This window comes from Cervus canadensis, chromosome 21, assembly GCF_019320065.1.
Source record: "Cervus canadensis isolate Bull #8, Minnesota chromosome 21, ASM1932006v1, whole genome shotgun sequence".
In the NCBI taxonomy this organism is placed as follows: domain Eukaryota; kingdom Metazoa; phylum Chordata; class Mammalia; order Artiodactyla; family Cervidae; genus Cervus; species Cervus canadensis.
In genome coordinates, this window is record NC_057406.1 from 55492190 (window position 1) to 55505269 (window position 13080).

At 44.0% G+C, this 13080-nt stretch overlaps 1 protein-coding gene across 2 annotated transcripts in view; it reads right to left on the minus strand.

The window, feature by feature from the left end:
• LARGE1 (LARGE xylosyl- and glucuronyltransferase 1) overlaps window positions 1–13080 on the minus strand; it is a 605065-nt gene that overhangs the window by 115202 nt on the left and 476783 nt on the right. For both annotated transcript variants that reach the window (XM_043439875.1, XM_043439876.1), the window contains one exon: window positions 12842–12946. In XM_043439875.1, the coding sequence (XP_043295810.1) occupies window positions 12842–12946 (105 nt within the window). The remainder of the gene's footprint in view (window positions 1–12841; window positions 12947–13080) is intronic.

Sequence of the window (13080 nt, forward strand, 5' to 3'; positions counted from 1 at the left end):
TACTTTGGATAAGACAGGGAGGCCCACCGTGAGGAGATGACATCCAAGAGGACGAAAGGAAGTAACAGGGTGAGTGGGGGTGTGGGGGGCTGGTGGAACAACATCCAGGCAGAGGGCTGAGGCCTGGGATGGGAATGCATTTGGACAACAAGCAGAGGTCAGCGGGGCTGAACAGGAGTGCCCAGGGAAGAGCAGGGGACATGTGTCTGCAGAGCTAGCCAAGACCAGCCCAGGAAGACCCTTTCCCAGATGTTCTGCTTTGAAACATTTCACTCTGGGCTGCTGGCGGTCTTTACAAACTCTAAAGCTAAGGCAGGAAAACAGGATCAAATGTCCAGCTCTAAAGCATGTTAATCAATTCAGAGAGCTCGAAGAGCACGGAAGGAAGAATTGACAGCATTCTCAGTCTGAGAACTTACAGAATCTGATTCACTAGAGCATCACTAGATTGTAGGCGAGGGGGACAGGAATGGCCTGGACATGGGCTGCTCATCTGGAGCCTGGTGAAGGCCTGCTTGATGTCTCTGACCAGGGAGTGTGAGGCATGATGATGTGAAAGAAACATATACATCCAGGTCCACTTCCACTCAGAGGTCTCTGCCCTCAAGAGGTCTCTGCCTAGAATATTATTATTCTAGATCTCAGCATGGCTGCCAGCTTCCCTTCCTCAGATCTTTAGCTCAAATGTTACTCTCTCAGAGAACCCTTCTGTAAAAGAAGGTTCTTTCTAGAAGAATCCAATTCCTATGTCAGGGTGTTCCAGTCTCAGAACTATGACTTTTAAAGTAGGACAACTCTTTAGTGTAGGAGACCCTCCTGTTTACTGTGAGGTGTGTGGCAGCCTCCTTGGCCTTTATCCACTAAATGCCAAGAGCATCTCCCTCATTGTGATAACTAGAAACGTCTCTGGACATTTCCAGTGTCCCCGAGGACATCAAAGGGGCCACCAACATCCTATGATGACCACGGTTCTATGTGAGTCTTCAAAATACCATCTTCCAAAATTATTTCATTTCACAACAAAAACTTACTCAATATGTAAGTAGTATAGTATATGCCAGGCATAATTCTAGGGACAGGAAATAAAGTAGTGAAGTTCACAGCCAAAATTACAACCCTTAAGGAACTTACATCCTCAGAGAAAGAGACAGAAAATTAAGAAGAAAATTGACAAAATGATCACAGACCAGATGGCAGTGAACACTATGGAGAAAAAGGAGGCAGGCAAGGGTTAGAGTGAGGCTGCAGTCTGGAGATGGATGGAGAGACTCACAGGTTAAACAGGTTCAAGGGACAGCAGGAAAGGCAGAAGGGCTGGAGTTGGGTGGGTGTGGGAGCCCAGGAGAAGACAACATCAAAGGACACCAGGGCAACATTGCTTCTCTCCCTCGATGACAAGAGATCTCCTATGGACAGGGCTCCTGTTTGTCCCAGTCAGTAGCATCTCCAGGGCCTTGAAAGGTGCCTGATGAATGTTCCTAATGAATGGACACACGGATGGTCAGCTCTGGGGAGGGAGAGCTCAGCCCCAGGTGTCTTCACTGGATAAAAGACAGAGCTAATATCAAAAGATGCTGAAGAGTCACACTTGTCTGCCCCGCCTGTGAATCTCAAATAGAAAAGGAAAGGGCAAGTAATACTAACATCTGACAATTTATTGATCCAAACATCGTCCCAAGCACTTTTCCAATATGATCTCATTTCCTCCTCAAAGCAACCTTGTTAGGTGGGAACTCTTCTTGTCCTAATATGATAACTAAAGAAAGAAACTGGTCATTGCCCCAAATCATGGAGGCAAGAATTTAACCCAGGATAGTTCATCTCCAGGACATGAGCAATATTATCTTTCAATAGGAAAAATGAAATAGGAGCTCGAGAAGCATAGGGTGATCAACATGGTTAGAGGTCAGACATCCTGCAGTCTCTTTTTCTACCTTGTAATTGATGACAACATGCGACATACATACTGAGCCCTGACTCCATGCCCAATCTTGCCTTATCATATTAAATGTACTCTGTGATCTCACTGGCCTACAACAATCCTCTGTGAGGTAGGACCAGCCATGTTCATCTCAATCCGAATAAACGGGGACTCAGAGAATCAGTACCTGCAGGGAACCAGGGGTGGTGAGTCCCCAGAAGGGGAGACTATGATGTATTGTTCACCTTCTCTCCCTCAGATACCTACGGGGTCATCAGGCAGATGAGGGAACAGATTTATCCTGTGTGAATCCACAAGGCAGCATTTAGGCCAAAGGAGACTTTGGTTTAGGACATGAAGTGGATGAGCCTCAGGTAAAATCACTGAACCTTAGAAAACAGGTAAATGGAGAAAAGTAGCTTGGATGGAATATCTGCTGAGTAGATTTCTGGTGGGTTGAACCCTCTCTGTGAGCAGGAAGCACTCTTTTTTAAAATTTATTTTATTGAAGTATAGTTTATTTGCAATATTGTGCTCATTTCTACTGTACAGCAAAATGATTCAGTTATACATGAAGTGAAGTTGCTCAGTCGTGTACGACTCTTTGTGACTCCATGGACTGTAGCCTACCAGGCTCCTCTGTCCACGGGATTTTCCAGGCAAGGGTACTAGAGTGGGTTGGCATTTCCTTCTCTAGGAGATCTGCCCAACCCAGGGATTGAACCTGGGTCTCACGCATTGCAGGCTGACGCTTTACCATCTGAGCCACCAGGGAAGCCTAGTTATACATATATATTATATATATATATATATATATGTGTATATATTCTTCATATTCTTTTCCATTATGGTTTATCACAGGATACTGAATATACTCCCATGTGCTATACAGTAGGACCTTGCTGTTCATTCATTCTATTAACCATCTTGCTGTTGTTCAGTTGCTAAGACATGTCTAACTCTTTATGTCCCCTTGGACTACAGCACACTGGGCTTCACTACCCTTCACTATCTCCCAGAGTTTGCTCAAACTCATGTTCATTGAGTCACTGATGCTATCCAACCATTTCATCCTCTGTTACCCCCATCTCCTCCTCAATCTTTCCCAGCCCTCTATCTTTCCCAGCATCAGGGTCCTTTCCAGTAAATTAGTGCCTACTAATCCCAAATTTCCAATTCATTCCCCACCACCACTCCAGGCAGGAGCTCTCTTACTCACTGACGTCAATGTCCAGGAGGATCCTGGGCACATCACAGCTTTGTGAACCAGCCTGTAAGATCTTGGGTTCATGATCTTCAATGGTGACAGAGAACTCCTTTCCCAGACAGGCTGGCACAATGAAGAGTATAGCCGCATCTCACTTGGGCCCCATTGGACATTCATGTTATACTTTTGTATAATTGCTGTAACTATCTGAGCCTGAAACTATTAATACTACTACTTACAAAACAGAGTGATTTTGGCGGGGGGGCGGGGGGGGGGCGCATCATTTAATAGACACTGAACTTGGAATATAAATCAAGAAAATATGGTACTTCCTGCTCTCTGAAGAGCCATTTGCTAGTTTGGAAAACTTGTCACAAATGGCAAACCCCACTCAAGGAACCTGGATCACTAGTCACTGTCCCATTAGAACCATCTTGCTTTGCAGCCACCACGCTGAAGACAACTCTATTCCAAATGTAGAAGCATTTAGCACTTCATTATGTCTTTGTAGCCAAGCCTGAACAATTACACGTTGCAGTCAATATTATTTTACAGTAAATTAATTTCCTTTTTGTCTTTATACCATAGCTAGGGCATTGTATTGATTTTATTGAAATTACACTTGTAGACAGTGTAACATAGGTAATCTCTGAATTTTATTCCAGGATTGTAAAAGAGGCGCTCAAAATATTTGTCACAAAAAACAAGGCAAGACCATGGGCTGAACGCAAAGAAGGCATTTTCATTTTTTTTTTTTTGATGAACCCTAAGTTAAGAACTAAAATGAAGTCAAATAAAAAAACACAAGGATTTAAGTTCATATCAATTTCTCCAGGTTAGGGCCTAAAAAGTGACACCTTAAACAGACATGTTAAATGATTCAGAAAAGTGGGTGAAAGTGTGCATGTGGAGGTGTGAGCCTCCGATAGTCTGATAAGAGCCAGAGCATGCTGTCAGAATTAGAATGTCACCCTCAAGCAGAGAAATTGGGCTATGGAGGGGTGACCTACCAATCAAGATTAAAGCCATCTCACACCCCATTCTTTCATATGGAAAGTTCTGGAGGGCTGTTTCTGACGACTAGCTTACATATGCAACTGCCGCACATGTTGTTAAGAAGGTGCAGTGTATACACTATTGATCTGTGTATAAAATAGATAACCAGTGAGAACTGCTATATAGCTCAGGGAACTCAGTGCTCTGTGGCGATCTAAAAGGGGAAGGAAACTCAAAAAGAGGGGATATATGTATATGATTCACTTTGCTGTGTAGTAGAAAACAACACAACATTGTAAATCAACTATTCTCCAATAAAAATTCATAAGAAAAGGTGTAATAATATGGTGTCTATGTCCTTACAGTAGGAAAATGAATGAGATCCTATAGTACAAAAGAGAATAAACATTTCTACTAAGTGTGGTATCAGATGAATGGTTCCTAGAAGAGCAAGCATCTTTCATAGGGACTATTCTACACACTCCATTTAAATACTTGTATGCCAAGGACTTGGGATACAGAGCTCAAAAAGTGATAATCTCTGTCCTGAGTTCATGTAAAGGTGGTTTCTCCCAAACTTGTTTCCATGTTCTTAGGATCAAGTAAGAGTGGGGAATGCTAGTGGGTTTAACAGCTTTACTTCTGGACTTCCCAGCATTTCTAATATGCTAGCATGTAATCTGAATGTCCAAGGGACGGATAGAATATGTGGATTTCTCAGCCTCTCTGTCCACAGTTTCCGAACACATATTACCATCTCCTGCAATATCTTCTAGAATTCATCTAGAAAATGCCAGTCCAGGGTTACTGCAGGGCTGATGTTCAAACCTGAATCTCAACCAGGCTATAGGCTCAAGTCACACTGAATTATTTGTAGATATGCAAACTCTCCTCTACTAGACAATCATCTTCTTGAAGGAAGGCTCTTGGTATCACATTTAAAAAATAATTTTCTGTCTCAAATAACAGGCACTCAGTAGCATGTGCTGAATGAACAAGCTACATTTAAATCTGGTTTCTCTGGATGAAATTATTACAGACAGAAATCATCCAATCACAATATTGCTTTCCAGCATGAAGAGATCTTTGTTCCTGACCCAAGGAGGGCTCAGGGAGATGAAGAACTGCCCAGGGTTGTCAGAGGCCAGAGCAGAGGGCTGACCTACATCTCACACTGCCAATCATCCTACTCAAAGTATCTCTTTCACAGTTATTTAGCGAATTGTCAAATGTTGGTTTCCTTAATCACCACCATGAAATTTACCATGGTTTCCAACTTTGCCATCAATAACCTTTCCCTTACTTGTTCATGACCCAGTTTGATCCAAACTCAGAGGTGAGTCAGTCCTTGAATATCCCAATTTTGTTGTTCTGCAGATAAGGATTCCTAGAGAAATTCTTCCTCCCTCCCTAGAGAGCCAGGTATCCATCTGCCTGTCCCTGGCCTAATTGGGAGACTGAAAGAAACAGGATGCAGTTTACTTTTAAATTGTTCCTTAAAGCACATCCTCTGGTTAATATTATGTCCTTAATACAGAAGGACATGTCCTCTCTGTAAGCAATGTCTGGGATCCTGTGCAAACAAGCCTCCTATAAACTTGCCATCTTCTCTCAGCTGGCCTGTCTTCCCCCACTCCTTCTCCAATCATCTGCTACTTTGAGCTGTCTTCCCCTTCTCTTTTTTGCTGGTGTTTGTTTTTAAGATACTAACAGCATATGAACTGAAGTGGGTTGAATCTTTATGAGACTATCATCATCTTAGTTTTATTTGTTTTTAAAGTTCTGCAGACAGCTGACTGCTGGGTGAATGACAGCTGCTTGCACATAAGAGATGATTAATAGACAGAAGAGTTGGAAGTGAAAACATCTCTGTGCAAGGATGTGGGAGTTCCCCTTTATTCCACCTGGGCAGCTGCAGCAAGGACCCTGTGCTGGTGTCTATCTGGTCATCCACAGCTGCTATGGTTTAGGGGCTCCCTTAATACAGAATTAACACATTATTGACTAGAGACATCTGGTCATGACATATTGTCATCACCGGAGACATATTAACACATCTTTTATTACCTGAACGTTATTGACTGGAGACATATCAATACATTTTTAGAGAGTGATGTAATTAACATCACCATGGGAAGTTGTTAGAACTTAAAGTTGATCAAGAGTTCATTATACAGCTTATGATTGTTATCATTCACATTTTGCTCCATTATGTTTTTGTTCCAATCTTGCATATATTATAAATGCAAAATTTTCAAAAATGGCCCATCGTGAAATTTCGAGTGAAGAGGAAGTTTTAGGTGAATTTTATGCAGACATTTTCTCTTATTGTCTGAGCAACACATATACTAGTGTCTCAGAAGATGATAGCTCTTCAGAATATAGTTCTGATTCAGAAGACGTGAATATTAGATCAACAATAAGACCAACAACTTTAGTGATTGATTCTGATACATTAAGTGAACATGAAACTCAGGGTGCTGGAGAACGCTCCTTAGCGTCTATAGAAGAGTGGGTTGAAGACATTTCACGAAAGTTAGAAGACTTTACAGGTATGTCAAGTGTAACTCTTGACTATTATAACCCATTGTTAGTTAAATACCAGACTTAATTAGTTTTGGAGCAGCCAAAAGAAAAACCACCAGCCACAGTCCTTAGTTTCTACAAAAATCCCCTGGTCAGTAACGGGTTAAATCGTAAATCACTTCAATAAGAAGGGAGGGGGCTAAATGGGAGAGGTGGGCAGATCTTCCCTCCTATTTTAGGGGCCTGTGGGTTGGGTGCAGCTGGCTGGGAAAGGGAAACAAAGAGGAAGCGGATCTGGCTGGCTCTTGGAAGGTGAATGTCTACCACAGAAGATAACTCTAGGAACGAACAAAGACAACACATGGTAATGATGCTCTGTAGGACGCCTGGGGAACACAGCTGGATCCGATCAACATGGCTGAAACCTGAATTCCTTGAAAACAGGTACTCGGCCAGGCTATGGTCAAGAAGAGAAAGAAAAACAACCAAGTTCCAAAATCCCTTGGATTTACCAGCCCTGCCTGGAGCTACACCACCACCTCAGAGCCTCACTGATGGCTCTGGGTGGGACTATCACTCTCAGATCACCGACAAGGAGGAATTCAAGGCTTGGAGAGCTTGAAGGTAAAAGTGGAAGTCACCTCGTCCTGTCCGACTCTGCGACCCCAAGGAACACTCCAGGCCAGAACACTGGAGTGGGTAGCCATTCCCTTCTCCAGGGGATCTTCCCAACCCAGGGATCGAACCTGGGTCGCTTTCCAAAGGCACAAAGGGACAGGTCAAGTCTTGAAGGCCCATCTTCCAACTCTAAGATTTCATGCATTTTCTGGGGATTTTCCAAGCAGAACACAGCTGATACACAAAAACTGTAATTTTTTTCCCTAAAATAATATGAAAAAGTTAACCTTTTCTATGCAGTGGAGAGATTAAAAAACTGCAAGGTGACTATGTCATACTTGGGGAAAAGCAAAAAAAAAAAGGACTTTTTTTTTTTTTCTGACCCAAGGGCTTAGGAGACCTTAGCAAACCCCAGGCAATCAGTTAATCACCATTTTTAAGGCAAGTGGGGGCTTCCCTGGTGGTCCAGTGGTTAAGAATTCACCTGTTAATGCAGGGGACATGGGTTTGAACTCTGGTCGGGGAGGTTCCCACATGCCTCGAGGCAACTAAGTCCTCCTGCCGCAACTGCTGAGCCTGCACATCTAGAGCCTGTGCTCTGCGACAAGAGAAGCCGCCACAGTGAGAAGCCTGCACACAGCAACTAGAAAGCAGCTCCTATTTACTGAAACTAGAGAAAGCCCGCGTGCGGCACCAAAGACCCAGGGCAGCCAGAAATAAGTAAATAAAATCTTTTAAACAAAGATCATGTTAAAAAAAAAAAACAAAAAAAACAAAGCAGGTGGATCTCATTCTCTAATGGAATAAGTGGTAGAAAAATACAACAGGCCACAGACCAAAAGCTGATTAAACAAGTTACCTCATTAATATTCACACACTAGGTACTGTTGTTATTTATCCTATTTTACCAGGGAGAGAACTAAGGTTCAAGCAGGCAACTTGGCTAAGCTCCCAGAGACTAAGCAGCCGAATTCCAGCCTAACCCGAACCTGCCTCGGTTTCCCAGCACCAAGCTGAAGGCTCAGCACGGGGCTTGGCTGAAGACACCCTGTCTGGATGCCTGAGATGCACTCGGATGCAGGGAGACAGGTTCCCTCCAGTGGAGTCCTCACGATTTCCAAGAGAATCTAAATGTCTGGTCTGGATGACTCATCCACTGATGTGTGGCGCAATCCTAGGTCTTAAAATAACAAATCCCCGTCATGAAAGTCAATGCATTTTGATGTCCCATAAATCCTTTTCTAATGATCACTTGATGTCACTGGCTGATTTAAATGGACACATCACTTCTAACAGGGCTTTCCCCCATCTGCTCTGCCCTTTCAAAAGCAGCAAGAAGGGAAGGAACTCACTGTCTTGGAATACCAAGTAGGAGCTGGAGAGGGTTTAGGCACCTGTCTGTCTCCTGATCTCACAGTCAGAGATAGACCGGGAGGAGCAGGAGGGGACATGCCATTTTGGTCATAACAAATTCCCCAGTGTGCTACATTTTTCTTTCCCCCTGCAAACCCAGATTGATGACCAGTGGTTTTTGTTTGATGTGGATAATCACGACCCTGATCCTGTGCCCTGGAGGCACTGTAGTTTATCTCCATGTGACATTTTCTATTATTTCATGCTGCGTGAGGCAGGGCCTAAACACACACCAGGGTTTACCTGCGATGTCCCTTCACCCAGCAGAGAAGCATGGGTGTCTCCAGCTTTATGAAAGCCTGGAGTGAAGGTGCTGAAATCCAGGCACAGGAGATCAACATGAGGTGATCGTTCTCTGAGCAAAAGAAGCATGGGAAGCCCTCTCATTGGCCCACTGTGGGTCTCTAAAGGGTCCAGCCTCAAAGGCACTGAGAAAAGAGTCCTTGGGGAAGTTTGCTGAAAGGGGAAACAAGGTATCATGTTTAATCAGAACAGATCCTTGCACCTTCTGCTCCAGAAATGTCCTGGAGACTTTGTATAAGGCAGAACCCTGGGCTCCTCCCAGACCTTTCAAGGTGCAGAGTCTAGAACCCACATTTTTTAAAAACAATATTATTCTGTTGTATTTTGTGATTTGCTGAATAAGAGATAACAAAAGATCAAGAGTTCTTACATTATTGTTTGCCTAAAATATTGCAATGATTCCAAAGTCACAGAAAGAAGAAATTATTTTCAGGCTTTCTCTTCTTGATCGGGTCAAATTTCTCTCCATGCACTGTTAACTTTGTAGTTAAGGTAGAGCAAGGATTTAAACAATTTTGCAGTTCTCTTTCCTCACTTTGTATAACCTGCGTGGTCCAGAAATTTCACATAAAAAGGTGCCTTACAAAGAACTTTCTAGCAGCTAAAATGATCTAATACGCTTATAGATTTAAGTAGTCAAATCTCACCTGTCCCCAGATCTTTGACACGGAGCCAGGTGGCCAGTAGACAGTCCCAACTGAAAGTGATTTACTGAGACAGGGTTACTTTTTAAAAATAGGATTCTTGATTTTGAAGCCACTAAAATTCAAGCTAGGAAGGTTAGTAGTTAACAGCAGGCTCCTTACTTATCAGACTCCAACCTTTAACTCTCTTTCCTAGGTATAAAATAGAGATGAGAATAGCTCTTGCCCCATGAGGTTAGTGTGAGCGTCAGTGAGAGTACCACCTAGAACACACTGGGTACATCACTTGGCCAGTACTGAGCTGGGATGCAGAGACATTGCCTTGCCCATCACCATAACAGAAATACCTCCACACCAGCTAATCAGAGCTGCTGCTTTGAGCCCATTTTGGGGCCCCCTCCCCGAACCTGAAGAATCAATGCTTTCGAACTGTGGTGTTGGAAAAGACTCTTGAGAGTCCCTTGGACAGCAAGGAGATTATACCAGTCAATTCTAAAAGAAATCAACCTTGAATATTCATTGCAAGGACTGATGCTGAAGCTTCAATACTTTGGCCACCTGATGTCAAGAGCCAACTCACTGGAAAAAGACTCTGATGCTGGGAAAGATAAAAGGCAGGAGGAGAAGAGGATGACAGAGGACAAGATGGTTGGATGGCATCACCGACTCAATGGACATGAGTTTGAGCAAGCTCCGGGAGATGGTGAAGGACAGGGAAGCCTGGCGTACTGCAGTCCATGGGATTGTAAAGAGTTGGACACAACTGAGCAATGGAACAACCACCACCCTGAACCTGGCCTCTCTCAGGGATGCCCCAGAACCCCCCACCATTCCGTGACTCAAGGGTTAATGCCCGGTACAGCAGGGAAGTGCTGGAGGTTAAAATTCTTCAACTGCACCCCCTGCAGGTTGCAATGCCTGGCAGGTGTTACAAAGAAAAATGACATCCTGCGAGGCACACCCGGACCTTCTGGCAAATGTCAGCTAAGGAATGTCTCCCCACTCAGGACGGCCTTCAGTATAGGCATCCCTGACCTCTTGCCGCCCAGGACATTCAGCCTGGACCTTTCTTCCCTTGTCTTATTCCAGCTTTGACCCCACTCTGACCCGATCTCTGAATGTGCACGTCTGGATGCTCAACTCTCATCCTTCGTCCTGTGGCCGCTGGGGCCTCATATTTGCATCTGACCCTCAGCACTCAGAGCTGACTGACTCCTCCCACTACAGACTCACCTGAGCCTCCAGGATTGGCTACCACCTATCACCTTCAGGGGGCACCATCCCCAGACCCCTGCCCTAACTCAGTAGAGCTGGTCTAGGTTCCGAGTCCCAGCCCTTCTTGGTCTGACCTATCCTGCTGCCCTCCTTGAGCTCCAAGTTCTCATCCTGACCCACAACACAGGTCTGCACCCTTGAGAACAGGGTATCAAAGCAAAGAGGATCTCCAGAGGCATTGTGAAGGTAGACAGTGGCAGGACCAGAGCCTAAAGAGGGTAGGTTACTCTAGTTTCCTTCCTTAAAAGCTCCACAAGGTCATGGGCTATGTCTGGTACACTAGCTCAGGGCCCAGCACACAGTAAATGTTAGACAGACAGGAGGTGAACAAAGAATGAATGAATGAATGACACTATTAACAGAGACAGAAAAAAAAGAAGAGACCCATGTGTGGGGTTAGCAGCAAGACAGAAAGTGGATTTGGTTTCTGGCACAAGGTGTTTAGCGGCTGTGCTCCTTTTAAGTACCAATGACCAAACATATCTGCCTTTTCTCCTTGCAGGCACACGGCTGTGTTACACTTGGCCACGCCCACTGAAGGTGGGCACGACCACATGGCATCCTTTAGCCAATTTAATGTTGTTGGAAATGTCACTTCTTGGAAAAGACACATGCACCTCAGTGTTCACTGCAGCATTATTTACAATACAAAGCATGAAAGCAACTTGAACATTCCTCGTTAGATGAAAGGATAAGGAAGATGTGGTATATATACATGATGGAATATTACTCTGCCACAAAAAGGATGAAATAACACCACGTGCAGCAATGTGAATGCAACTAGAGATGATCACACGAAGTGAAGTTAGCCATTCACAGAAAGACAAGCATCATATGACATTACTTATATGTGGAATCTAAAAAAAAAAGATAGAAATGAACTTATATACAAAGCAGAAATAGACACATAGACACAGAAAACAAATTTATAGTTACAAAGTGGAAAGGGGGAGGGATAAATTAGGCATTTGGGATCAGCATATACATACTACTATATAAAAGATAGATAACCAACAAAGACCTACTGTATAGCACAGGGAACTATATTCAATATTTTGTAAAAACCTATAAGGGAAAAGAATCTGAAAAAAAAAAAAAAAGATCTATGTATGTATAGCTGAATCACTGCCACACATCTGAAACTAATACACTATAAATCAACTCTACTTCAATATAAAAAATAAAAAACCAAACGAAAAATTAAAAAAAAATTATGTCACTTCTAATCAGAAACTTTAAGAGTCAGTAAGACATCAGGGGACTTCCCCAGTGGTAGAATGACTAAGGTTCCACACTCCAAATGCAGGGCGCTTGGGTTTGATTCCTCGTCAGGAAATTAAGGGCTTCCCAGATGGCACTAGTGGTAAAGAACTCTCCTGCCAATGCAGGAGACGTAAGAGATGCAGGTTTGATCCTTGGGTTGGGACTATTCCCTGGAGAAGGAAATGGCACCCCACTCCAGTATTCTTGCCTGGAAAATTCCATGGACAGGGGAGCCTGGCGGGCTACAGTCCATGGGGTCACAAACAGTCAGACACGACTGAGTGATTTAGTACCCACGCACACACAGGGAACTAGATCCTACATGCTGCAACTATGACATGTTGTAGCAAAAAAAAAAAAAAAAAAAAAATCAGCTACTTTCATCCCCATTTGTAGACAATGAATCCTCCAGGTGACACTCGTAAAGATGCCAGCTGGATCAGGGACTGAAGGTCAGGAGAGAAGGCCAGCCACTGCCACGGCCCAGTAGCGACAGTGCCTGTAACTGCAGCCCGAAGCGAGAACCAGAGGGCCGACCTGAGAACAGTCCACGGCCGAACTCTGGCAACCGGGCGGCTTCTCCGTGCTGTGACTCACCTCCTCTTCCTGAGACAGTCCTCACATCACTCCGCATCCCACCCTCCAGTGCCCAGCATGTCACCCTCCTGAGTTTACCTGTGTTGTAGCCTCTTCCAAGGGCAGGCCAAGGACGGTGATTTTTCCACAGGTTTCCAAGGTACCAATCACTCTGGTTCTCTACCAGGCCCAGGACCTGCTGACCTGCAAAGAACAGAGAATGCAAAAGTCAAAAAAGAAGCTGAGCCACTTCAACAGCAAATCATTGTAACGTGGCTTTTGTTTACGAGGTACTGAGACCTGATTTAAGTGCTTAACATCTATCAATGTATTTAATT